Raw genomic sequence first — 25,695 nt, 5'->3', positions numbered from 1 at the left:
ACAGTAGATACTAAGCTGGCGTGAAGGCATTCCAGAGATTCAAACTTATTCCCTAATACGTTCAATGCTTTAACATGTACATGCATACGGCCACACAAACAAGGCCTTTGCTAGATAGAATACATCAAAACTCACGAGGATGCAGATCAACCTCTCCCCGATGCACGGTTGAGAGGCCCCCAGTTTGCCCGAGGGTTGATCTGATACCGGAGGAGACGCTTCCTTTTAAAAGTCTCCCGCCCCAGCTCTTCATCAAACACAATATCCAACTGGTTCGTGAGTTGACCCCCGGACAGGGGAGCATCCTGCTCCTGTTTCTGGGGATCACGTCCCTCCAGGCCGGCACTCGCGCCGTTCTCAGGCTGCACTCCCCCCGTGGAATCCTCGCCAAGCGACTGCCGCGACCCCGAGCGATACAGGGCCGCCTCAACCTTGGTCACGAGATCCGAAACATCCCGCCCGCTCTCCACAGCAGACAGGATCTCCTTCCGCAGCCGGGCCAGCAGCTGTTCACCTTCGGGCTGCTGCTCGGGCTGCTGCGGCGACCGCGACCCCCGACTCTTGGCCATGATGGCGGCGCCGGCAGTGCCGGGTTTCAGGGCGCCGTCTTTGATGGGCGACTTCTGGCGGGCCCATTCGCGCATGACCTCCCAGATGACGGGCCAGGGGGCGTCGGTGCGCACGGTGTTCGGTTTCGTGTGGCTGCGGGTGGAGCGGTAGCCGAGACGGCGGAGCGCGCCGCGGAAGGCGTCGAAGGGGATGGTGGACGTGCGGATGACCTTGGAGAGGCTGCCGAGGGCGAAGTAGAAGGGGTGGAGCTCGCGGAGCGCGGGGTCCACACGGGGGATGATGGCGGCGTACTCGTTGTCCGTGGCCGGGTTGGCAGGCTTGCTCTCGTCGTTGTCGGCGGCGGCGCCGGCGGCGCCGGGGGTGGATGCGGGGACGGCGTCGCTCGGGAGAGGGTCGCCGATGGTGAAGTCTTCCTCGAGGGCGGTGGTCAGCATGCCCTCGATGCGGTTGACGGTGTGGTAGACGTTCCGGTCGAGGTCGGGGAGGAGGTTGAGGATGCGCTGGATGAAGTGAGGGTTGTGGAGGGGCCCAGCCCACATGGGGCCGCCGATGTGCGTTTTGATGCCGCACTCGGCGCAGGCCTTGTCGGCGAGGGGCCCCTGGGCGAATCCGTGGTGGTAGAAGGGGTTGCCCTTCTTGTCGAGGCGCTGTTTGGTGGCCGTGAGCGGCTGCGTGGACCAGGCGCCGCAGCCGGCGTCGCAATTGTAGACCAGCATGGTCTTGCCGGACAGGAACTTGACGTCGGCGGGCGAGCGGTAGACGCGAACGAACACGCGCGCGTAGAAGTCGATCGACAGCGACAGGAGCGGCTCGATGGCGAGGCCGTATTTGGCCGCGGAGGTGGCGAGCGCGTGCAGGATCAGGCGCAGGCCGCCCTCGTGCGAATGCGAGCCCTTGACCGGGACGCCGCCGTACAGCGAGAACGCTTTCTCTGGGTATCCGTTGGAGGCCCAGACGCCAGCGTCGGTGCAGGTCACGCACAGCATGCCACCGTCCTTGACCGCGTTGAGGGTCGCATCTAGGAACGGCGCCGCCGTGCCGTAGGGATCGAGGTCGATGACGTCGAATTTGCCCGTGTACACGGGGCCCTCGTAGGGGGACGATGGGTTGACGTTGTACATGTAGGCGCGGGCGTCGCCGTTGTTGGGCTGGACGATGTGTTCGAGCTTGTTGTATCGGATGTTCATCTTCATGGACTCGATCGCTGAGGCAGAGAGGTCATTGGCGACGACCCGAGTTGCGAAGGGGATCTCGGAGGCGTAGCGGAGGGCGCGCAAGCCCGTGGCAGAGAGGGCATCGAGGACGGTGAAGGATGGCGGCTGAGATGGTTCGGAATTCGGTGCGGACGGGGGCTGGTTCCCATTTTGTGTGCTGGCTTTCTCATCTTCAGTCTTGGATTCTTGCTCTGGCCCTTGATCGACCTCTCCCTGGTCGTCTCGCTTGCGCTTCTTCCCCTTCGCGGTGCCCTTCTCCGCAGCTCGGCGCTTCTTCTTCTCGGCGTTCTTCTTCTTGAGCGCCTGCACATGTTCCCCATGGACTCGAACGGCCAGGACGCTTAGATCCCGGTTGAACTGCTGGATGGGGTTGTAGAAGACGGACTGGAGTTCGTCGTCGGCCTTGAGGTCCTTTCTGGTGGCCTCCGACGCCGCCGCCTGTGCGGCCGGGTTCAGGATACACGCGAGGCCTTCTTTGATGACTCTGAATTCTTTGCCTTCATGCTGGACCAGCTGTCCGGCCGTAGCAGGAGACGGGGACTCCTCCATTCTTCGGGATTGCGACGAGAAACAGCAACGAAGGTGTGATTGACCGCGGGGAAGGTCGTTCGCATACAACACGGCAGTGGGTCGCGCGGGTCTGGAGATGGAGCGAGCTGATAGAAAACGAAGCAGAGGCCTAGGGGTCAAGCGCATTGGCTCAGAGCCCGGCAATCGTATGGAGAGAGGAGCTGAGGAGAGGACGGTGATCGTGCGACGTGGTGGCGGAAGTTGTGTTGGAGTCCGAATGATCGTAGAAAAAAAAAAGACGCCAAAAAATTAGCGCACGGACCAACCGATATACAACCGCATGGCAGTATACAAGAGAGCGTCACCAATTCGTCAGGATCATGTCTGTATTAACTATTATGTAGGTTCTAAATATTATACATGCTATATATGCACAATCAATTACAGCCACGCCCCAATGACTGGCACATGGCTGTAGATCTCATTCCACCCGTTCGCCTCCCAGCCAGAACCCTGGCCTGCACGGCCGATGATGCCCAGAGCACCAGCGAGCCAGATGGACGCTCCGACAGCGGCAATCCCATTGACGACCCACCACATCTTCTTCTGGCGCTTGGCCCGTTGCTCGTTCTCGGGGTATCCGAGATACCCTTCCAGCGACCCTTTCTTGTTCCGCTGCTCTTTCCGCGCGGTCGTCACTCTCCAGCCCATCCAGGCCGCCCAACCCCCAATAATATGCCACACGCCGACGGCCACAAACAACAGGTAGTAGAAATTCCAGAACACGGGGCTCCGCGCAAACCCGTGCGCCACGTAGCCAAGACCGACGCCCGAGCTGCCACCGTCCACGATCAAGGGCGTCACTCGGTTTACCAGGACATGAGTCCCGATGAGGGGACCAAGGACATATCCCAAACGGGCCTGCAAGCTCATGCGAGGCCAGAAGGGCAGCAGATACCGCTGGGAGCGGGTCTCGGCGCCGTAGAGACGGGCGCGCCGCGAGGCCCGAATGTTCCGTAGCGCGATTCCCGATGCAACGTGGACGAGGATGGGGACGGTCAGGACCACATGTTCGAGGGAGGGAGACTGGTAGACGGGCCTTGTGAGGAGCAAGGAGTTTTCGCTCTCGGCGACGGATCGAGTTGCGAGGGGGATCAGTGAGGTGTTGGCGAAATGGAGCGCAAAGAAGAACGTCGGGGGGTAAGTTGAGTATCTTTGGAGTGCAGACACTGCAGACGGGTCAATGTTGTGAGCGGAAGGAAGAGAAAGCTCTCGGGAACGTACACCAAGAGTCCCAGTTGTGACCGCGGAGGCCAAAGCCCAAGGTAGAACCGCGGCTAGATGGGGTCTGTTGCTGCGACGGTACGTCCTGCGGTTTGGGAACGTATTCACCACTCTCGATGTCTAGGAATTCATCGTGGACCGGAGAGGGATCCAATTCCTGCATGGAGATCACGGACCGCGTCTCGACGTCCTGGGGCTTTTCTATTGACGGGGTCATGATTGTCGAGTTGAAGGCTGGAGGGTTGGCGAGAGTCAAAGAAAGATAGAGACAAAGGAAACTAGGAGAGTCGTAGAATCATCAGCATCGTCACGGTCGAGGAGGTTGAAGCAGGAGAGAAATTGCGTCCGCGCAAGATGTCCAGTTGACGATCCCGCCATAATCCCGGCGCGGTGATTGGTCTGTGGCAGGGTAAGGCAAACATCGGGTCACATGATGAGCCTCCACTCCCTCAACAACATCTCGTGTCGGCGGGAGCGATTGAGGGATCGCACATCCAGGCTTATGCCATTGACCTTGCGGGTGAACTTTTGTAGCACCTTGCTGGTGTACCGTCTTCTCCACACGCTTCGAATTACCGTGGCACAGTCCCTTCTCGGTCTGGCACTATACGATGCCTGCGCGATTACAGCGGACCCTGAACGCTGGCAAATTTGGCATCTCGATCCGCCAACATTGATTTTTCGCAGAGGAATCTTATCCCATCCAAAAGCGTAGTCTTCACTCACCGGGATTGTTACCCCTGCTTTATGCCAGGGTAGAGACGAAATTCTCGCTTGTTCCTGTACTTCTCCAGCCGGCATCTCCCCGATCAAGAGCGTATGCCGGCGGTCTGCGGCCCGTGCATTACAGTCAAAGGCCATAAGGCTACCTTCAGGGCGGCGTCCGTTGGTCACTAGGACTGTCAAGAACGACACTTGCGTTGTAGGACATCGGACGCGAACAAGATACCCAACGCCGAAGTTCATTGTATCCATGACAGACCGTGAGAGGAGTTGCATGAAATTAGCCCAGATAACTCCAGCTAGGTCCGACTGCAGAATGGGGTAGAATCTGTGCTCAGTATGCTGTTGTATGTATCGTAGCGCCCGGCCAAAGTTGTAAGTGAGCACTTGTGCAATCAGAATCAGTTGTACATTGCTATACCGTCCAGAGCCGAATGCGACGGCCACATCTATAGCGGAGGACCAGTCACCTTTCGAATAGACAATAAGACTGATATCTCGATGAACCCATTCCATTTCGCTCCGATTTACGCGACCAAGTTTTCGAAGAATGGTGCAAGGTCCAATTAGTCTTGCGCTTAGCGATACCGTACCTTCAGAGACAGCCACTGGCCCGTAAGGCGTTACAGCATCCAGACCTGAAGCAGAAGAAAGGTCATGTCTTTTCGAGAAAAGAACCCCTTCGCATGTCACTCCTCCAACATTCCCTGGGAGAATAGTAGGGGGAATCATCAGCCATCGTAGATGCCCGGCTGTCAACGCGGCCTCGAGCCACCTCTTCCATGCGCTCTCCCTCGACTCTTTGGGCCGAACACTGATCTCCACCGTTGTCGCGGCCATGATACCATAGACTTCATCGACGGGAACAGACGCCTGCCGGTTTCCAAGTAGTTCCATTACTCGCGTCCGCTCTATGGCGTTGACTCGGGAAGCTGCCATACCTGAGAAATGCGAGTAAAGCAGAGAGTAGTCGCTGTTCGTCGACCCTCCTCGAGTCACACATTCGGTGATGTCAAGCTGTTCACAAAGTCCGGGTATGGCAACGAAGAGCTCGTCATCGATCGATAATGGCTCTAGGTCGGAACCAATCCACAAAACATTAGTAGCAAGGAGATATTCTTGCAATGTCCAGATGCGTGTGCCCCAGGCGGCTTTTGTAAACCGAGAGAGTATACCCATCGCCTGCACCAGTTTGGTCCGCCCTTCTCCGAATGCCCAGTACTGTCTTACCCCGTCATCTGTCCATGTCTCCGTTTCCCAAATAGTAAGAGCCTCCTCCAGTTGGGATGTACCATAATCAATTTGCTCCTGGGTCAGGTTGAGTTTGTCTGTTAGAATAATCAAGACAGCTTCAGCATCGCGAAAGATCTGGCCCATAAGCGGGATCTGCTTATGCACGTCCTCCTCAGAGTCTTGTTGAATGCAAAAGAGATCAACCCAGCAGAATCTGACTGAATCAAGGTTTCTCTTTAATATTGTTTGCTTGATAGCATTGCCGCCGAATGATGAATCTAGAGGCAGTCGTGTGGGGAAGATCTTATCTGACCAGGCGTGGGAGATGGCCAGGTAAGGCGGCGATTTTCCGATCTCAAAGGTATTGACTGTCCAATCGAGAATATTAATGACCTTGAATGTCTTCATTCTGGCCTGGCTCTGTCTTTGCATATATGTGTGCATTCAGTACAACGCTCAGCGTTGTACTTTCTCCCTCAAGGTGAAAGGCGGGGTGCATCACCCGACTTTACCCCATTGTACGCCTTACTGAACTGGGGTGGTCTGATATAGGTAGAACTTCCACGATGTGAAAAAGCAAAAAGCCTCGTATCTATCTGGATATTTCCACCTAATTTGTATGGATGTCCCTGGCAACATGTTCCTTGTTGACCTCAAAAGCGCTTTGTTCCCGCTACTGCTGGCGCACAATGTAATACTGCTTGCTTATTCTTGATGGTCATGGTGGCCAGCTTATCCACCAATTCCTTCGAGCATGGATAGTGGTTGATTATTTCGGTGGCCGTGGATGTACAACGATATTGTTGATCATCTGACTTCACCGCCTTAGTAATCGGCCGGCCCTTTCCACAAGACGATGAGCATTCGACATTCCAGTTTAAGAATGCGATCTCAACCCATCCACCTCTCTCCAACTGCTCAGCTTCGTGAAAAATGGCACCGGTATTCCCGCATAATCCTCACTCCCTCAGCGACTCCCGGCTAAGCCCTGTATGAAATGTAGCGAGGCTTCACCAACCCAACGCCCAAGGTATGATGTCCCATCGTCCCCGAGCGTACGGATGTCGCTGACGCAAAATCCATCCAGACGGAATCAGCGCGTTCCGCCCTGAGCTCGTTCACCTGCACTCTCTGCAACAAGTCGTATTCGCGCCATCCAGAGTACGAAGCCCACATCTCGTCCTACGATCACCAGCACCGTAAGCGTCTCCAAGATCTCAAGCAGCTGTCGCGCGACCCCAATGCGGCCGAGAAAGCCCGGCGAGCGGAGCGACGAGCCGACGCCGAAGCCGGATTACGTGTCATCGACACCAACAAGAGCAGTTCGACGACCAATGCAGCGCCAGCAAGTTCAGGCGGCGGAGGCGGCGGCGGAGGGTTCAAAAAGGGCGGCTTCAAGAGCTCCTTCACGGCCGTCAAGGGGCCCGTAGCGTCTGCGGTCCCGAAGAAAAACGTCCTCGGGGATGATGATGAGGACGACGACCAGGAGTCGAGTGGACCTGCCGAGACGACAGACCGGGGTCAAACGAAAACTCCTAAAAGCTCGAAGGCCCAGGATGAACCGGAAGAAAGCGATACGGAGGAAGAGTATGCGAACGACACGGCCGGTGGAGGGTACTATGATCCACGGAAACCTACTGGTTGCTTTCACGGTTGCGCAGGGTATACACCGTCTCGAGTGGAGCCTGCGAGGTGATGGATCCTCCCCCGTAAATTGCATGTTAGGAATGTTTGGCGTTGGGGTGGAGTTATAGGACAGGATACGTCTGGTGTTTGGTTATTGGATATACCAGCATGGTTGATCACTTCTCTAATAAACCTGGCTCCTCTAATAACTTCTATGGTGCAGTACAACATATCGTGTCGTGAATAATCCTTGGAACACCATGCAGCCGATATACATCAGGAAATGCAGACAAGGTTTATTCTTTAATATAGTCGTACAGATTCCAAGCGGTGGATGGGAAATGACAGGCAAAACAAAACGATGAAGAAAAGACCGCATCCGAATCAAAAAAGGGTACTAGATACATGGCTTTATTATTTCAGTTTCCTTGAACTCCTACCATTCGTCGGCCACCCGAAAGCCATTTACAGGCGGAGAAGCTTGGCAGCCTGGCTGACGATGGTGTCCTCCTGGGGGAAGCTCATCTGCTCCAGGCCGACGGCGTAAGGAGTAGGGACCTCCGCACCGGTAACACGGACGGCGGGGGCGGTGAGGTAGTCGAAGCCATACTCCATGGACAGGGCCATGATCTCGGAGGCGACACCGAACATGGGGAATCCGGACTCGACGCACATGATGCGGCCGGTCTTCTTCAGGGACTGGATGACGGTCTCCACATCGAGGGGCTTAACAGAGCGAAGGTTGATCACTTCAGCCTCCACACCGTACTTCTGCTTCAGCTCGGCCGCGGCGTTCATGGAAAGGCCGACGCAGCGGGACAGAGAGACGATCGTAAGATCCTTTCCGGGGCGCTCAATCTTGGCCTTGCCGATGGGCAGGACGAAGTCGTCCTTCTGAGCGGCCTCGCTCATGGGGAAGGCCTGGCCGTACATGAGCCTGTATGTTGGTCAGTTTGGGGTGATCGGGAGGGCGGACGGTGGCTATTCGGGTTCACATACTCGTTCTCCAGAACAACGACGGGGTTGGGGTCCCGGATAGCGGCCTTCAGCAGACCCTTGGCATCCTCGGAGCTCCAAGGAGAAACGACCTTCAGACCGGGAATGCTACCGTACCAGGCGGAGTAGTCCTGAGAGTGCTGGGCGGCGACACCGGCGGCGAAACCGTTGGGGCCACGGAAAGTGATGTTGCAGGGCTGGATACCTCCAGACATGTAGTGGGTCTTAGCGGCGGAGTTGATGATCTGATCAATGGCTTGCATGGCGAAGTTGAAGGTCATGAATTCGCACTAAGCGGGGAGGGGGCCGAGTTAGTAACATATTTGCGGTAAACGACTGTATCCCAAGAAAGACACAAGATACAGATCATCGGAAGCAGAAAGAAAAACTTACAATGGGGTGGAGACCGGCGAGGGCGGCACCAACAGCCAGACCGCAGAAACCAGCCTCTGTAATCGGGGTATCAATAACCCGCTTAGGACCGAAGCGGTCCAGAAGACCCCTTGTGACCTTGTAACTAGAGAATTTCTCCTGGTTAGGGATGCGATTGGCGAGAAAGAGACAGGCAGAGAGCCATTGGGGGGATATCCATACGCTCCGTTGTACTGTGCGACCTCCTCTCCCAGGATGAACGTCTTTTGGTTGCTTTCCAGCTCCTCCGCAAGGGCTTCGTTCAGCGCATCACGGACAGTGACCTCCTTAGTCGCACCGGTGGCATATCCACGGAAGCGCAGCAGAGACGGGGCGCAGGCGGACTGAGGGAAAGCCGGACGAGCAGCAGGAAGACGAGAGGAGAGCAGACGAGCTGCAGGGCGGAAAAGTCGGGGAGCAGCCATGGCCGGGCCGGAGGGGGAGAGAGATAGTAGAAACGAAGATAGAGAGGCGGAGAGGATACACAGGGTCTCCGAGACGGTGGGAGAGGGGAACCGGGGATGGGGGTGAGAGGGAAGATGAGAAGACAGTCGTGATTATAGAAGACGCTGTGGATGAGACGGAATTTTGGTGGTGAACGCCGGGCGAGACTGTTGGGCGGCCGGCTGAGTCAGCCCCTCACCGGCGGCTGCTTCCGTCCGGCAGGTTGTTGGGTCTGCTCCGGTCTCCGTTGAACCTCATCTCCTCCTCTCCGCGCAACTATGAGAACCCCCGTGTTCCTCGCGCTGCTCTCCCTGACGGCCGCCCTGCAGCCGTCTGCCCCCGATCCCGTCGAGGCCCCTCTGCGGGACCTCACCTGGGGTCAGCTCAACTTCCTCCACACCACTGACACGCATGGCTGGCTGGCCGGTCATCTACAAGAACCCTCCTACGCCGCGGATTGGGGGGACTATGTCTCGTTCACCACCCGGATGCGAGAGAAAGCGGACGCCCAGGGCTCCGATCTTCTCGTGATCGATACCGGCGATAGAGTCGAAGGCAACGGTCTCTATGATTCGTCCGAGCCCAAAGGAGTATACATCTCCGACATCCTGCGACAACAGCATATCGACCTGATCTGCTCGGGGAACCATGAACTGTATCAGGAGAATACCTCGCTGGCCGAGTTTTTCCACACCGTTCCCAACTTCCGTGGCGATTATCTCGCGTCCAACATTGACATCATCCATCCCACCACCAAAGATCGCGTTCCGTTAGCGCCCCGCTACAAGAAATTCACCACCAAGAACCAGGGGATCCGTATCGTAGCATTTGGCTTTCTGTTCGATTTCACCAAGAACTATAACAACACCATTGTGCAACCAGTAGAAGACACCATCCAGGAGGACTGGTTCCAGGAAGCCATCCGGGATAAGGACGTCGACCTGTTTCTGGTCATCGGACATGTCCCCGTCCACTCCCCGGAATACGATGCCGTCTTCAAAAAGATCAGAGCCATCCGTTGGGATACTCCGATCCAGTTTTTTGGAGGCCATCAACATATCCGGGACTTCGCTCGCTATGATTCCAAGGCGTACGGACTGGCCAGCGGACGGTTCCTAGAGACCGTCGGCTTCATGTCTATCGATGGTCTGTCCACGGAACGTCAACGCATCCAACCCGCCTTAACATCCCCTAAATTTCACCGTATGTATATTGACAATAATCTTTTCTCCTTTTATCACCATACCGGCCTCAACAACGAGACGTTTCCTACGCAGCATGGGCAGAACGTCTCTCAGCTTATCAAAGAATCCAGAAGCTCACTTGACCTGGATCAAGTGTACGGATGTGCACCCCGGGATCTGTGGATGTCGCGCGTCAAATATCCCGGTGACGAAAGTATCTACACCTGGCTGGAGAAGCAGGTCCTTCCTCAGTCTTTAAAGGACGACTCGCGACGGGGAAAGCCAACGCTCGCAGTTGTCAACACCGGCGCCATTCGGTTTGATATATTCAAAGGGCCCTTTACCCGGGACACCACATATATAGTGTCGCCCTTCACAAGTGGTTTCCGATATTTGAAAGACGTTCCTTACGATAAAGCAGAGTTGGTGGTCGAGGTATTAAACAAACAACCGCAGATCTTCAGTGCCCGCAACCTACCCGCCTTGGAGAGACCGGTTTCTTGGACTCTTGCGCCTCCAGAACAGTCGGCGTATGCTGAGGACATGGTTGCCCATATGCGTCACAGCGATGTACAGATCCAGTTCTCTGCCGATCAAGCCCCACTATCAAGCAGTCAATCCAAGCCTCCTCTTGTCCCGGGATATACTACAACCGACGATGGGGGCGCGGATGGCGACGACACGGTCCACTCGCCCATCTCCTTTTATAGAGTGCCGAACTGCATTCAAGCGTTGATATCCCCTGACTCATCCGCGATCCCCGATACGGTGGATCTCGTGTATATTGATTTTATAGAATCTTATGTTGCTCTCGCTGCTAAATACGCCGGCCTAGATGTTGACGTTTCACGGCAGTCGGAGGTGTACATGCCTTCAACAAGCCTGACGAGTCTCATTCTAGACTGGATCAAAGCAAACTGGGCCTGTGATGAGGAATAAACAATGTCATACCATTCTCTACTTTACCTTGCATTGAATATTTTTTTTTTAGAAGTGATGTAGGCCTCCGGACTGTGCATACTGCAATAATATCATGAAACACCACCCTATATGGTACATTTGGCGATACACGCAACTCATTAATCGCCACCCTCATACTTGAGCATGCCCTTTCCACTGCGGAAGCCACTCAGGGTCTCCTGTACACCGGCTGCAAGTTCAGGGCCCTCGGTCTCCCAATTCCATTTGATCTCCTCCACAGGGATATCCTTGAATTTACCGGCACGAGTCAGTTCGAGCACATCGTTGATAGTGTTCTCTTTGAGTTGCGGGTTCTTGTCTCCCCACTTGCTCACCCAGAAACCATCAAATACTAGGTTCTTGAAGATCAAGAGCCCCGATGGCAGCGCGACAGGCTGTTTCGACATGGCTCCATATGTAACCATGTGAGAGCCGGGAGCGAGGGTCTTCGCCAGGGCAGTGGCACTCTTTCCTCCAACGCAGTTCAAGGCCAAGCGGATGGGTTCCTTGCCTTGGCGGGTGAGCTCCTTCACCGTGTTCTTGAACTCGCCGGAAAGCAACTCGGCCTCGGTGACCACGGCGGTTCCGCCCAAGTCCAGCATCTCTTGCTTCAAAGCCTCTGTCTCCTCGGGAGTCTTCCTCTCCCGAACCACGTTGATCGTCTTGATACCCCACTCGCGCGCGAGCTGGATAGCGGCGCGTCCGACTCCACTGTTTGCGCCGTTCTGGATCAGCCATTCCTCGCCGGAACGCATCCAGTCCCACTGACAGAAGTCCTTGATCATCCGGTAGGCAGTCACAGGGTTAACGCTGACGGTGCTGATCTGGAGGGGCGTCAGGCCGTCCTTGTTCTCGATCTTGATCAGCTGCGACTCGTCCAACTGGGCGTGCGTGCGCCAGGTGCCCTGGCCCGTCTTCTTCATCACAACCCAGTCACCTTTGCTCAGATTCTTGACACCGGCACCGGTTGCGATGACCTCAAAGGCACCTTCGTTCCCTCCGACGGCGGACGGCTCCTGCGTGCCCAGTGTGTTCTGGAAAGGCGGCTTGCTCGGGTACACGCCTTGGATCTGGTTCACGTCGGCCGGGTTCAGCGGCGCCGCAAGAAGACGGAGGTTGACCTGTGTTGCATGGGGGGCCGAGATAGAATGAGAGTGGAGGCTGTTGTACGAGTGAGACATCGGCTTCTCAGCTGTCAGGCACACGGATCACATACCGTAGCACATCCTTTGGTTCACCGTACTTGGAATACACCAGCGCCTTCGATTGCGTGTAGCCATAGACTGAAATGAACCGACGTCCACCCGCCGGCATGGGGGAAGCAGCAGCACCGCGGAGTCTCAAGAAGACCGACGACGATGCATTGCCGCGGGACACTGCCGCGGCAGAACGAGCGACACCACGAGAGAACATGGCTCACCGGAGCGGATCAGAGAATGGGATGGAGAGAGGGGAGATTGTGTGAGAGGGAAGAGAATGGAGAGAGAGAGAGAGCGCGCGCGGGAATGGGGCAACGACATGACGTCGAAGGTTCCCGCCCGTCGGGCCGACGGAGACACGAAAACGCCGACTTGATCAACTTCGACTCTTGTCCCGCTCGCTCTCCTCCCTCGCGTCTCTCGTTTCCCTCGCCAATGTCGCTGCTGCGCGAAGCTGAGCGGTGCCTCGCAAATCAGACGTCCCATGCCGCACTCAATGCCTTCATCACGACGTTACCGTCCTTATCCGGCTCGTCGTGGCTCGACCGGGTGAAGGGGGCGGATCGTCGACGCGAACAAGGTACGACAAAAGAGATCTTATATGCCGTCCTGGGAGCTGACCATGCGCCTCGTTGCGAATGAATAACAGGGAACCCAAAATCTCCGGTCGACGGTCGATTAATCTCCGTCAAGGACAACATATGCACCCGCGACCTGCCGACGACATGCGCCTCGGGGATCCTGGACCGGTTCTCCAGTCCGTTCAACGCAACCGTGATCGAGCAATTGGAAGCTGCGGGGGCCGTTATCGCTGGGAAGACCAATTTGGATGAGTTTGGCATGGGCTCTCATTCAATCCATTCGCGATTCGGCCCCGTGAAGAGCTTGCGCTGCGATTCCGCGGGGGAGCCGCTTTCCGCCGGTGGAAGCTCTGGCGGTAGTGCTGTTGCAGTCGCCACAGCTCAATGCCATGCGTGCGTACTTTCTTGGAATCGCTCTTCCACCCGACAGGCTTTATCTAACAGGAACGATGCAGAGCGTTGGGAACGGATACCGGTGGTTCGGTGCGACTTCCGGCCGCATATACCGGAACGGTTGGCTTCAAGCCTTCTTATGGATTGATCTCGCGGTGGGGAGTGGTGGCCTATGCCAACTCCCTCGATACGGTTGGAATCCTGGCGACCACGACGTCCAGTGTTCGTGATATATTCCGTACGGCTTCACTTTCGACTTTCCCGTCCTTAGCTAACCCACACCCAACGGCAGACATTGTAAACCAGCCTGACCCGCGGGATCCCACCAACCTGTCTCCCTTTTCCCGCTCGCGAATCCTCTCCCACCTGCAGTCCGCCACGCTTGCCTCTCGCACAGCATCTCCGTTGACCATCGGCGTCCCCGTTGAGTACAACATTTCCGAGCTGGCCCCCTCAGTCCGACACGCCTGGGCGCGCTCGCTCCAACACCTGCGCCAGCAGGGCCACACCATTCGCCCCGTCTCTCTCCCTGCAACCAAGCTAGCTCTCTCAGCATACTACGTCCTGGCCCCGGCGGAGGCCTCATCGAACCTGGCCAAATACGACGGCGTTCGGTACGGCACACGCAGCGAAAGCCCCGACCACAGCGGCCAAGCAGACGACTATCTCTACGCGACGACCCGCGGCGAGGGTTTCGGCGCGGAGGTGAAGCGACGCATCGTACTGGGCGCGTTCAGCCTCAGCGCCGACGCCATGGATAACTACTTTATCCAGGCGCAGCGCGTGCGTCGTCTGGTGCAACGGGACTTCAACGCCGTGTTCAAGGCGGCCCAGCCGCTGGACGCGCAGGCCGGAGAAACCTCCGCGTCTGCGGGCGTCGACGTCCTCCTTTGTCCCACGGCCCCTTCGTCGCCACCCAGGGTGTCGGATTTGACCGCCCCGGATGCTGTGTCCTCGCCACTGGAAGCGTATATGAACGATGTGTTCACTGTCCCTGCTAGCTTGGCCGGCCTCCCGGCTGTGTCTGTTCCGGTGAGTGTCGACTCGGCGGGTGATGGGCTCACGGGGATGCAAGTTATCGGCCAATATGGCGATGACGAACTCGTTTTGAGAGTGGGGGAGTCTCTGGAGGGTCAGAGGTTCTAAGAGGGCCGTGTTTTTGTTTTTGCGCAGATACCCGGAGTGAGTTTGCATATCAGTTCATTTCTACGTGTGTATTGTTTGACAATTTATGAATTCCCACGCTTTGCCTTAGTTATCGTATAGTATCTTGTTATAAACATTCATGAGCCGTATTCCCTCGCTCCGCTCAGGCAGGTTGTTTTCCGGGCCGATGGTTCAGCCTCTGGACTATGTGAGATACTGGTGGATTAAAGTTGGTGGAATAGCTTTATATGTGTAGCGAAGACACTTGAGATGGGGCCTTTTCTCTCAGGAGTAGCCTTAATGCTGGAGAATATATACTATGGGGCTTGTTCCGGGTTCACTGCAGACACCCTGCTATTCCTAATTGAACCCAGCCGATGATAAGAGCGAATTTTCAACAGTAATCCGCCAGGAAAGCCTTAAGATTACCAACAGTCTCACTCTCCATAAACAGCACGGTAGGTATTTGAAGATTTAGTTGTACCGAGAATTTCTGCTGCACAACTAGTGACAGGAGAGAATCTAGTCCGATACTGGAAAGTTGCGTCTCATCCGTTAACTGCGATAGCTCAATTCTCGTTTCCTTTGCAATTATCCCAATCGCCTGTGCGATAGTTGAATTGGCATCAACAAAGCTCCCCCCACTATTGGGGGTATCCATGTCCCTGGAGACACAGGTATCAGATGTACAAGTGTGTGAGGCCTCTCGGTGTTTTACTGTTGCAGGAGTTCTAGTCCGTAATGCCGAAACCTCCGGCTCCTGTAAATCTGGTGGAGCGAAGATCATCGACAGCGCGATACGAGGATATCTGACATACATCATACTGGAGACAAGGCCGATTATCTCGTCCGCTTCAAGGATATAGATATCTCCAGTATAGCGCCCGTGTTCTCCTCTGACAGGAGTGATCTTGGTGTAAGAGCGGTAGCGCGAACCAGCAATGAGTGGCTTGGCTAGACGTATTGACTTCCAAGAGGGCGGAATATGAATGAAGTCCCTGTTATCCTCCGCGTTACCGCCGTTCAGAAGCACACCTGCTGGCTGAAGCAAACTATCAAGGTGATAGGGAGCCACATTTCCAGTTTTTATGACGTGAGGTGCTAACGTGACCTCAGCCGCAGCCTCCATGTCTCGCACAACCACCGACTTAATGCCACGGTATGGACCGCTTGTATCTACAAGATTCCTTAGTAGCATATATGCGATTCCTTCGTCTAGGCGCGATGCTGTGCCTTGGTCCGCCATCTGGTTCAGGACTTTGATACGGCTGCCAACTAAATGAGCAGAGGTCGACCATGAATCAAGCCAATCTTGTCGATCGCAACAGCTCAACACTCCTGTGGCAAAAGGTTTGTCTTGTAGAGACTCACCATTCCCCTCGACATTGTACCAGTAGACGTGGATGAATCCCTTATTCAAGTCGGCAACTGCCCTTACCTCGATCAACTGCGGCTTAGAGCGGTCAACTCGTGCAACCAGTGACTTGTGTACAACAAAATCAGACAAATCCAGTCCTGGTACAGATGAAGCCGGCTTGATGCGGGTATATAGATAGCTCGCCATGGAAACAGCCATATAATAATGAATTGTCTGACAATTCGGGTTGTCAGCAATCGCCTCCGAAGATAAAGATAGGAAGGGTATCGAGAACGTAGTGGACTTACCGATGTGGCCACTGGGTTACCGCCAATTCTGTGGCTATTGAGCACCTCAAAGAAATCTGGTTGTAGTATGTTCGACCGTATGATGAGCTCCCCACCCGACCCGGAGACCGCTTCTTTCACGAGGTAGTGAACTAAGCAATTGCGCAAGGTAGGTGGGCACAGCTCCAACCCAGTTCCCGTATCTGCGCACGATCTGCCCTTATGTAGGGCCCAGTCTCCTTCATATTGAATCCAGTAATTTTTCTCGTTCCATCCATATCTTGGTAGAGGTAACAGATGTAGCCGTGCCTCAAATGGCCGATTCCACTCTCCCCAATCAATGGAGATCCCAGAATTATAGAGTTCGGCCATGGCACATGCCAAAGAACGCCAGTTATCTTCGTCACGCTTCATACTTGCAGCCACTGGTACCTCAGGCATTGCAGCGCGTACAAAGCGTGTGTAGGATAGATGCGGTCCAATCTCCAGCCACGCTGTCTTCGTGTCAACTAGACCACACTTCTTAGCCTCATTAAGGACCCCATTAAACAAAACGGGGTTTCTCGTTGCATCACGAATGTAGGAACTATTTATCACACCATCCGACGTGATGCAGCAGCAGCGAACTGAAGAAAGGATTGGCACTGAGGGAGTTTGGAACTGGACTGTCTGAGCGATAGCTTCAAGTCGATCGAGCAACGGCTCCATTTGACTAGAATGGTATGCAAATGGTACGTTCAAAATAGTGGATTTAAATCCTGCTTCCTCTAGCAGGCGTTGAGCGCGAGGTATCTCGTCAACCGGGGCAGTGACACTTAGATCATGGGGACCATTAACACAAGCCACTTCATATACCTGTCCTTTGAGCACGTGGTTAATTTCTGCTAAATTGGCCTGAACCGCCAGCATAGCATGAGTACCAAGGGTGCAGACTTCCTTCATCAATAAAGCACGATGCCCAACTAGGAACAGTACATCGCTTGCAGATATAACCCCTGCCGCATAGAGAGCTGCAAACTCCCCTAAACTAGCTCCTACAACGACCGAGGGCGTGATACCAACGCGTGTCCAAAGATTATATAATGCAATCTCGACGATGACTGTTGCAAGCTGCGTCAATAGTGGGTCGCCGACCTCATGCGCTTGTAACGCTTGGTCGTTTATGATCAACGGGATTATAGACGGGAAACCGTGCAGGACTGAAAGTGCGTCTAAATGTTGTATTTGTTGTCTGTAAGGAGGATACTGTTCAAACAACTGTTGGCCCATGCCGAGATAAAAACTCCCTTGGCCAGAAAAGACAAAGGCCACTGAAGGTGCTGACTTTATAGCAGATGAGTGATTCTCTGTCCTAGAGAGACTTTGGCGTAAAGCTCTGCTAATTTCCTGGGTATTGCTGCCAACGACGGCTACACGATGGCTGTGATGAATGCGTCGAGAAGTGGTCGTATATGAAAGACTTGGTATATCCAGCGAGGGCCCAGCCGCCTCGAGATAAGCAATCATGCTACTCAAATTTTTTTGTAGCGCAGCCGTTCCTTTCCCCGACACAGTGATGACATATGTAGAAGAAGGACATGGATCCTTGTCTGGTCGCACTGGGGGCTCCTCAAGAAGAATGCTCGTATTACCCCCCGCTGCACTGAAATTATTGACCATGGCATATCGCTTGCGATTAACGTTCGGTACCCATGGCACCGACTTCGTGGGAATGTATACGTTCAATCTCGCTAGATCAGGCAGCTTGGGATTAAGCGCACCTTTTATCCCAACATGTCTGGGAATTATACCTTTTTGAAAGATAAGTAGTACTTTAATCAGCGCAGTAATCCCTGCCGCGGCCTCGCCATGGCCAACATTTCCCTTGACGGATGTGACGTACAAAGGGTTGGTGCGAACTTCGCCTGGTGATGCAGGCGCGAACACGCTGGTGACCGACTCCATCTCCTCCTTATCACCTGCTTGAGTTCCTGTTCCATGCATCTCAACCATGTCAACATCTAAGGGGCTCACGCCGGCAGTCCGCAGCACATGGCGGAATAATTGAGCCTGAGTGGGCGCGTGAGGATGCGTGATAGAGACTGCATTAGCAGAATGATTGGTAGCCGAAGCCAGGATAACACCGAGGATGTTATCGTTGTCATGCTCTGCCTCAGTCAGACGCTTTAAAACAATAGACCCTATTCCGTCTGCACGACAATACCCATCTGCATTAGCATCAAAAACCTTACATCCGCCTGTGGGCGACAGAAAATGCCCCCTACTTAAACCAGCAAAATTGTCTGAATTAGTCAAAATATTAAGTCCTCCAGCAACCACCATGTCGACATCCCCGTGTAGTAGGGATGTGCAAGCAAGTTGAACAGTGGCAAGGCTAGCGGAACATGCTGTATCGCAGCTGAAACTAGGGCCAGAGAACTTAAAGAAGTAATTAATTCGACCTGGGGCAAATGCCCGACATCCACCCGGTATAAAGTAGGTATCAATGGTTTGTCCGGCATTGACCTCTCTATAATCGTCGGATGCCTGACCGTAGAAAGTGCCGATGCGATTTCTATTGGTTGACATGGTGCGGTCAGGAACATATCCGGAAGCCTCAAGTGCTTCGTATGCAGTTACCAAAGCTAGACGATGCATCGGATCTGTTTGCTCGGCTTCTCGAGGAGACATATCAAAGAAGCTGCAATCAAAGAGCCCCGGGTTATCGATAAAGCAGCCAAAGGGTGTTTTGCTTGTATTTGGACGGGTTTCAGTTGGGTCAGTGTGTCCTTCTACATCGTACCGATCTGCAGGAACGTTTTGATGGACATCGCGGCCCGACTCCAATACGTCCCAAAACGAATCAAGATCGTTAGAACCACCCGGGAATCGACAAGACATTCCGACAATGGCTATCTTCGTGTCATTCGGGCCAATCCCGATCTTATCAACCTGATTGAGCATCCACTCGGTGAGGTCCCAGGCTTCAACCTCTGGAGTTTGCTCTTGTAGCGCAGACACAAGTTTTTTGACAGTATTGCCAAGCTCGAAAGCATAGAGGCTGCACTTATGCCCTTGTGGTGTAGCACTGGCGGATCGGATAGCATGTTCCGTGACCTGACCCAAACTAACTGTACAAGTGAGTATCTCAGAGACTATGTGACGAAATAAGTCAGGCACTGTTTTAGCACGGATTGGTCTCCCATCCTGGATTGACAGAAGGACGGCACCCGTTGTGAGTCCATATGCAGGGAGTGAGTCAAGGCTTTCTGTGATCTTCGCTACTTGGCTTTCGTTGTATAAGTGGGGGGCATGGTAAGGCCCGTAGACCGGCAGTTCTGTACTGTGATCATCCTTGACCCTTCCAGACGACTCCAAAAATAGACGAAGCTTCGATGGCGGACCACTGAGTACGACATCTTCCCCTCCAGTGACACTTAAATAAACACGACTCGGCCCCGGACAACCCTGGTTAAACAAGCTGGTTTAGTTTGACGGTCTATGGATAATGGATGGTATGACCCACCAACTTGACATTGAATTGATCCAACTCCCCTTGAATTGCCTTTTCACCTATGTCTTTCAGTGAAGTAGCCCACTTTCCTACTGATTGCCCTGAATGTCGTCGTTCAATGGCTGATGCTGTGTCATGAATACGTATTCCGAGTCTCAAAGCTATCCTGATTGCCTCTGCCGTCATCCGAGGCAGATCTGCTAGTGTAGGAGACCCCAAAACAGTAGCGGCTGCCAGCAGCCCAAAACCAACTCCTGTGAAACTTGTTGTTCTCCCGCTAAAATTATATTCACGAGGATACAACTCATGATAACTACTGCGGTGATTAGAAACTAGTCTCTCTCCATCTTAGTGAGGGAGGGGTAGAAGTTTTTCATACCACACGAAAAGCCCAAGCTGGATCATGCAAATGAGTACTCCTCTCAAAGCACTATTAAGCGGCTCCGGGATCCAGTCATAACTTTCGGCCAAATCAAGAATAGACGAAAAAGGTGGAACTGATGATCTCATGCTCACAGGAAGCTCGCGGATAACCTCACGTAACGCAATTGTCGCTTCCTGGCATATCAAGCGCAGAAACACATGCCTGGGAGACTTATGACAGACCCGCAACAGCTGAAATACGTGTGTACGATCACCCGTGGGAAATCCGTCGTTAAAATAGAATATTTTCGTCATGGTTACTTTCTTCCCGATGCCGTTGTAGTCGTTGACAATCTATATTGAAGCCTCATCGCACGCTAGATACCAAACTTATAAGATGGCATTCCGGCGTTAAGATTTCCATTGGTTTTGGATTCAGTTGAAGTAAAAAATATCATTCGGAAACATAGAAGAAGGTTAGTATGTGCTGCAGGTAAGACTAAGCTAGGGGAGAGCATCGCAGAGAGCGGTCAAAGCCGCACAATAGATAAGCAATATACACAAGGTTTGAATTTTCACGGGCGCAAATAGCATTGATTGGTTGAAGCCGAATACTTTTCAGCAAGGTCTTTTACTGCATGCTTCGGGCGTTGTGAATGGAATGGAAAGAATTAGGTTTCGATTCCCAGCCAATAGTCACTGATACACATGATACACAACATATGAAACATCGAGTAGACGATACCTATCCAACAATTAGGCCTCCCTTGATTGTTCTAAATTGGCAATCTCATACCCTATAGAGGATAAATGCAAGGTATGACATGTTGTATCACCATGTTAAATAACTCAAACTCCTTCTGGATGTAGACGTGCCTTGTTTCTAGCCACGACCACCCCAGTAGCTGCTCATATTAGATGGCTAAAGTAGAGAGTCTCGGTATTCTTGGCTTCAACGCATCCTATGTACCCACCGTCAAATAATGTCACATATGGAACGCACCTTTGACGTAAGAAAATGTCAGCCAGTCCTTGCTTCACGTCGTCGTCAGATTGTCCATTTGTACTGGTTACATAGGAGATTCTGGTGTGTATATAGTAGCCCGCATCAGTTAACCTTAGTGATTCACAGGTTCATTTCCTTTGTAACCGTGTAAGGATAACTTTTACAGGATGCTTATCCCCGAAGACTGCACCGTTTTGGTGATCGGAGGTGGCCCAGGAGGGACATATACTGCGTCTGTGTTAGCTTTAGAAGGAATAAATACCGTGCTGATGGAGGCTGATACATTTCCAAGGTAAGAAGATCACCCTTATCTTGACAGGTTCCATTACACCTCTGCTTTCGAACAAACCTCGTCCCCACCAGATTATGTCAATCGAGAGCAAATGAATAATGGATACTACGAACAAAGAGAAGCTAATTTAGCAGGTACCATATCGGCGAGAGCTTGTTGCCTTCATTCCGGTATTTTGCAGATTTTAATGACCTCTATCCCAAATTCGCCAGCCACGGATTTGTTCGCAAGGTCAGCAGCACATATTATGAGCGTGGACATAGCTAAGTTCATACTTCGAACAGAATGGAGCCGCTTTCAGGTTTAACCACAATCCTGACGGTTGTATGTGCAAAGGCCATGATCCATATTGTTGGATCGAGTTTGTTAACTGAGGTTACAGATACCGACTTCCTCCAACGTGGTGGGGCAGGGCATCACGCATGGAACGTGGATCGGGCGGAAGCGGATAACATTATGTTCCAGCATGCAGCTGAGTGCGGTGCAAAAGCTTTTGACGGGGTGAAAGCAACTTCGATCATTTTCGATGATACCCATTCGCCTTCCTGTCACGAGTCATCACAGGCAAGTAACCTGGGACGGCCAGTCGCCGTTACTTGGGTTGGCAAGGACAAGACTTCAGGAACAATCAGAATTCAATATATTGTTGACGCCTCAGGTCGCGCGGGAATCATCAGTACAAAGTATCTTAAAAATCGGAGGTTCAATGAAGGATTGAAAAATATTGCAACCTGGGGATACTTTACGGGTGCCGAGGCACATGGGGTAGGAACTCGTGCGGAGGGTGCTCCGTATTTCCACATGTTAGAAGGTAGGTAGATATGCTCCTTACTATCCCAAGTTGTTGGATATGTCTGACCGGTATTGTACATAGATGGGTCTGGGTGGGTCTGGTTCATTCCCCTCAAGGGTGGACGAACTTCTGTTGGAGTGGTGATGCAGCAGAACGCATATCTTTCCGTTAAGAAACTGATGGGGTCCCCATCTAGCCGAGAATTTTTCCTAGAGAGCCTAAAAAAGGCCCCTGGAGTATATGATCATTTGAAGAATGCTGAGCTGGTATCTCAGTGTAGGTCAACATCGGATTGGTCATATAGCGCTTCCAACTATTCCTGTCCTTATATCCGCATAGTCGGTGACGCTGGATGTTTCATCGACCCGCTGTTTTCATCCGGCGTCCATCTAGCAATGACTGGGGGACTCTCTGCCGCTGTCACCATTTGCGCTTCATTGAATGGTGAAACGGATGAAGATGCCGCAGGTAGATGGCACTCTCAAAAGGTTCATGAAGCCTATACGCGCTTCCTTCTTATCGTGGCCAGTTCGTATGGTCAAATTCATGGGAAGGAAAAGCCGATTTTGAATGACATTGGTGAAGAGAATTTCGACAGAGCTTTCGATATTTTCAGACCCAGTGAGTTACTATTAGAAAACCAGAAGGAACACATGCTAAGCGACTCTCAACAGTTATCCAAGGTATGGTGGACTGTGGCGGGCAGTTGACTACGAAGGAGGTCGACGACTCAGTCCAATTCTGCAAAAATGTTATTCAGAAGATTGAGGAAATGGCAGATATTGACGCAGAAGATGAGAAGAACACGCCTGTTAATCAGAAACCCCCGTCACAGGCGGCGCTAATAAGATCGAATCACCTATTGAATATGAACAGTTTCAGTGATGATGTTATTAATGGGATGATACCGGTTATTGAGCGTGGTAAACTTGGATTAAAAGAAGCTAATAGCTGATACTACTGCTCCTGCTTCTGTTGCTGCTATTACTGCTATTATTCTGCGCTGGCTTTTGTTGTTTCAGAAAACAGATCGCAGACTATTTTTAGAATAAAAATGATATAGGGTGGTCGCGATTTAGGATCATATGTATAAGCATCAGTTTCTTTTAAGTAGATCAGGAACTTGATGCCTAGGGCAATGGTCAAACCTTGTGTTCCACATTCTTTACTTCTTAAGGCTCACACTTGGCACAAGACATGACTATAATGATGCCCCTAAGTAAATGTACATTTGTTCTTCGACAAAGAGAAACAACGAATTGCAGATGCGCAAGGGACGACAGCAGTCAAGAGAAGGCACATCCTAGAGGTAATAGTCTCCGAGATTGTGATTTATCTCTAATTCTTTCAACGCTGCCACACAAGGAAGTAGGGGGAGGCACCAAGTCGCTGCATGTATGCCGTAGGCCACATATATCCTGTCTGATATTTGAACAAATAGCAATGGTATCCTCCTTTCGTACGATCAATGCGATGACTTGGCACTGTTGCCAACGTCATCAACAGTAAGGAGTATCATTACAAAGTTATTTCCCAGGACACAAGATGCATGTCCAAGTGGCTTATTTGCTGATGGACGCTCGCCCGCAGACTCTGAGCAACGCTAATTTATTGCCTAGATTCTCTTAATTGGGACCTGAAATCCTTGACCGCAGAATGGTATGATTCTTAAGCACCTGGATGCTTTAGCTCCGTTCACTGCTCAAAGATTACCCGACAACTCAACCATTTCGCAACGTATATTAGAAGTGAAAACACTTCTAGCACCTTTCTAGTCCGTTCTAAGCATATCCCTTTTGACTATGGCCTCTACTCTATTTACCCTAGATAGCAATGCTTTAGATGTCTTGATCGTCGGAGCTGGGATAAGTGGCTTAACAGCCGCAATCGCACTGCGCCGCCAGGGCCACCGAGTGGCAGTTTGTGCAGCCTGTCCCTAGTCCCTAACTTAGCTGAGATACTTTGAATAGGTATACGAACGCTCCAGTTTCGCGACAGAAATGGGTACAGGTATCCATATTTCTCCCAACGGAGCTCGTATGCTGCAAGTTATAGGGCTGCCGCTTAATGACTTGCAATACGTGCTGGTTGCTGGAGTAAGGAATCACCATATATGTACCAGCCAGCTTATAGAACCACATGCTAATAACATAGATGAAACGGTACACGCCATTAGAAGACCTACACGAGCATAATGAAGCTAGGAACGTCGCAGGAGAGGTAGTATCATAGTAACACGAGCTCTTTCAACAACAAGCTAACAGCGAGTATGTTAGAAGGCTATGCTTATGTACCGGCCTGCACTTCATGCGGCTTTGAAAGATCTAGCAACCTGTCATAATGGATCCGGTATCCCAGTTAAGATATTTCTTAACTCGCACCTGATAGATCTTGATATAAACAAACCTTCCTTGACATTATCGACGGGCGAGGAAATCACTGGTGATGTTCTCCTTTGCGCTGATGGCGTCCATGTATGCCCTTCCCGGCCCCTGGTGAGGAAAACAAAATATAACATCTAGTAGTCTTGGACGCGATCCTTTATTGCCCCGGGAACCAAGCCAAAGCCCTACGGTATGAGTTGCTTTCGCTGGTCGCTCCCATACGAAGCAATCATGTCGGACCCTAAAACTGAGCAATACAGTGCCATGGGATATATGCACCAATGGAGGGGCTATAATCGCAGGCTCATGAGTTATCCTACAGGTAGTCACGAGTTTATATGCTTTTCAGCGCATGTTCCGAATGGACGTAGCAGCGAAGCAAAATTTAGTAAATAATCGATCTTGTTTACTAGTTTGTTATCAAGCTATTATCAAGCTAATATATTGCTATTTCCAGGCTGGCGAAATACTGGGCATAAAGACGAGCTAATTACAGCCTTTAAGAACTTTGGCCCCGGGGTCCAGCATATCATACGTTCCGCGCCAGAAGAGAATCTGATGGTCTTCGAATTACCGGATATGGATGAGCTCTCAAGTTGGATACAAGGGCATGCTGCGCTGCTTGGAGATGCGGCTCATCCAATGCTACCCTGTAAGGCTATTCCTTCTATGATCCGTGTTTACTCGGCTACTTGAACTGATAATTATAGTCCTTGGTCAAGGGGCAGCAATGGCTATCGAGGATGGAATATGTTTAGGTGCGGTTCTATCGCGGGGGGTCAGGAAATTCGAGATACCAGAACGATTACGATTGTACCAGAAATTACGGAAGCCTCACGTCACTAAGATACAAGAGGCTACCCGCGAATATGGGTGGCAATTAGATCATAAACCTGGTACTGGAACGACATGTAAGGCACCAACGCGCTATCTTTCGGCATTCACTTACCAATCCATTAGTTAAGCAGCTGATGCCGACGAAGAAATTCTTTGAGGACCATGACGAGTGGGAGCGTTCATCGAGACATTTGGACTCTATTTTTCATCCTCAAATCTAACACTCTAGATTTATAGCTACATTCCTCTCACTGTTTTGTTTCTTTTTCATCTTTATTTTTGTATTTGACAGCTATACCATTATACGGAATGGACATTAAAAAACTCCAGTGCAACTACAATTTGCGCCCTTGGTCAGATTCCGTATACCAGGCTTGATAATTAATAGAGGAATCGGGATTTCGGAATC

The 25,695-nt window shown here is 52.3% G+C and overlaps 10 protein-coding genes across 10 annotated transcripts; 5 read left to right on the top strand and 5 right to left on the bottom strand.

Annotated features, from left to right (window-relative positions):
• Positions 1-20: 20 nt before the first annotated feature.
• Positions 21-3,795, bottom strand: BDV59DRAFT_210468 (tRNA (guanine26-N2)-dimethyltransferase; the record flags this gene model as incomplete). The annotated part of the gene is made up of 5 exons (XM_073695607.1): positions 21-1,766; positions 1,803-1,961; positions 1,992-2,463; positions 2,740-3,523; positions 3,579-3,795. 5 exons carry the CDS (start codon positions 3,793-3,795, stop codon positions 147-149), a joined length of 3,252 nt encoding a protein of 1,083 aa, XP_073544053.1. The 3' UTR covers positions 21-146.
• Positions 3,501-6,048, bottom strand: BDV59DRAFT_186907 (heterokaryon incompatibility protein-domain-containing protein). The gene has a single exon (XM_073691106.1). It carries the CDS (start codon positions 5,976-5,978, stop codon positions 4,005-4,007), a length of 1,974 nt encoding a protein of 657 aa, XP_073544052.1. The 5' UTR covers positions 5,979-6,048; the 3' UTR covers positions 3,501-4,004.
• A 363-nt stretch (positions 6,049-6,411) lies between these two features.
• Positions 6,412-7,321, top strand: BDV59DRAFT_186906 (putative C2H2 finger domain protein). The gene is made up of 3 exons (XM_073691105.1): positions 6,412-6,476; positions 6,538-6,564; positions 6,622-7,321. The coding sequence occupies exons 1-3, from the start codon at positions 6,468-6,470 to the stop codon at positions 7,228-7,230; spliced, it is 645 nt and encodes a 214-aa protein (XP_073544051.1). The 5' UTR covers positions 6,412-6,467; the 3' UTR covers positions 7,231-7,321.
• On the bottom strand, positions 7,322-9,135 carry BDV59DRAFT_186903 (pyruvate dehydrogenase (acetyl-transferring) subunit E1 beta). The gene is made up of 4 exons (XM_073691104.1): positions 8,751-9,135; positions 8,550-8,673; positions 8,160-8,446; positions 7,322-8,097 (listed from the first exon to the last, which is right to left on the bottom strand). Exons 1-4 carry the CDS (start codon positions 8,990-8,992, stop codon positions 7,626-7,628), a joined length of 1,125 nt encoding a protein of 374 aa, XP_073544050.1. The 5' UTR covers positions 8,993-9,135; the 3' UTR covers positions 7,322-7,625.
• A 136-nt stretch (positions 9,136-9,271) lies between these two features.
• Positions 9,272-11,147, top strand: BDV59DRAFT_186902 (metallophosphoesterase family protein). Its single transcript, XM_073691103.1, has one exon. The coding sequence runs from the start codon at positions 9,290-9,292 to the stop codon at positions 11,132-11,134; it is 1,845 nt and encodes a 614-aa protein (XP_073544049.1). The 5' UTR covers positions 9,272-9,289; the 3' UTR covers positions 11,135-11,147.
• On the bottom strand, positions 11,148-12,619 carry BDV59DRAFT_186900 (enoyl-[acyl-carrier-protein] reductase). Its single transcript, XM_073691102.1, has 2 exons — positions 12,372-12,619; positions 11,148-12,316 (listed from the first exon to the last, which is right to left on the bottom strand). Exons 1-2 carry the CDS (start codon positions 12,566-12,568, stop codon positions 11,275-11,277), a joined length of 1,239 nt encoding a protein of 412 aa, XP_073544048.1. The 5' UTR covers positions 12,569-12,619; the 3' UTR covers positions 11,148-11,274.
• A 138-nt stretch (positions 12,620-12,757) lies between these two features.
• BDV59DRAFT_186899 (glutamyl-tRNA(Gln) amidotransferase subunit HER2) lies at positions 12,758-14,710 on the top strand. The gene is made up of 4 exons (XM_073691101.1): positions 12,758-12,934; positions 13,004-13,328; positions 13,391-13,566; positions 13,621-14,710. The coding sequence occupies exons 1-4, from the start codon at positions 12,790-12,792 to the stop codon at positions 14,472-14,474; spliced, it is 1,500 nt and encodes a 499-aa protein (XP_073544047.1). The 5' UTR covers positions 12,758-12,789; the 3' UTR covers positions 14,475-14,710.
• A 158-nt stretch (positions 14,711-14,868) lies between these two features.
• On the bottom strand, positions 14,869-20,289 carry BDV59DRAFT_210465 (type I polyketide synthase; the record flags this gene model as incomplete). Its single annotated transcript, XM_073695606.1, has 5 exons — positions 14,869-16,065; positions 16,140-19,013; positions 19,050-19,565; positions 19,624-19,924; positions 19,991-20,289. The coding sequence occupies 5 exons, from the start codon at positions 20,287-20,289 to the stop codon at positions 14,869-14,871; spliced, it is 5,187 nt and encodes a 1,728-aa protein (XP_073544046.1).
• An 858-nt stretch (positions 20,290-21,147) lies between these two features.
• BDV59DRAFT_210463 (NAD(P)/FAD-dependent oxidoreductase) lies at positions 21,148-23,131 on the top strand (the record flags this gene model as incomplete). The annotated part of the gene is made up of 6 exons (XM_073695605.1): positions 21,148-21,272; positions 21,407-21,503; positions 21,557-21,596; positions 21,655-22,083; positions 22,147-22,686; positions 22,740-23,131. The coding sequence occupies 6 exons, from the start codon at positions 21,148-21,150 to the stop codon at positions 23,018-23,020; spliced, it is 1,512 nt and encodes a 503-aa protein (XP_073544045.1). The 3' UTR covers positions 23,021-23,131.
• A 736-nt stretch (positions 23,132-23,867) lies between these two features.
• On the top strand, positions 23,868-25,507 carry BDV59DRAFT_195821 (FAD-dependent oxidoreductase; the record flags this gene model as incomplete). Its single annotated transcript, XM_073692637.1, has 8 exons — positions 23,868-23,984; positions 24,036-24,161; positions 24,220-24,285; positions 24,345-24,539; positions 24,591-24,837; positions 24,907-25,101; positions 25,160-25,360; positions 25,410-25,507. The coding sequence occupies 8 exons, from the start codon at positions 23,868-23,870 to the stop codon at positions 25,505-25,507; spliced, it is 1,245 nt and encodes a 414-aa protein (XP_073544044.1).
• Between the last annotated feature and the right edge of the window lie 188 nt (positions 25,508-25,695).

Source organism: Aspergillus ambiguus, assembly GCF_047715705.1.
Source record: "Aspergillus ambiguus strain CBS 117.58 unplaced genomic scaffold BDV59scaffold_44, whole genome shotgun sequence".
Classification (NCBI taxonomy): domain Eukaryota; kingdom Fungi; phylum Ascomycota; class Eurotiomycetes; order Eurotiales; family Aspergillaceae; genus Aspergillus; species Aspergillus ambiguus.
This window is presented reverse-complemented; position numbering and strand designations above follow the sequence as displayed.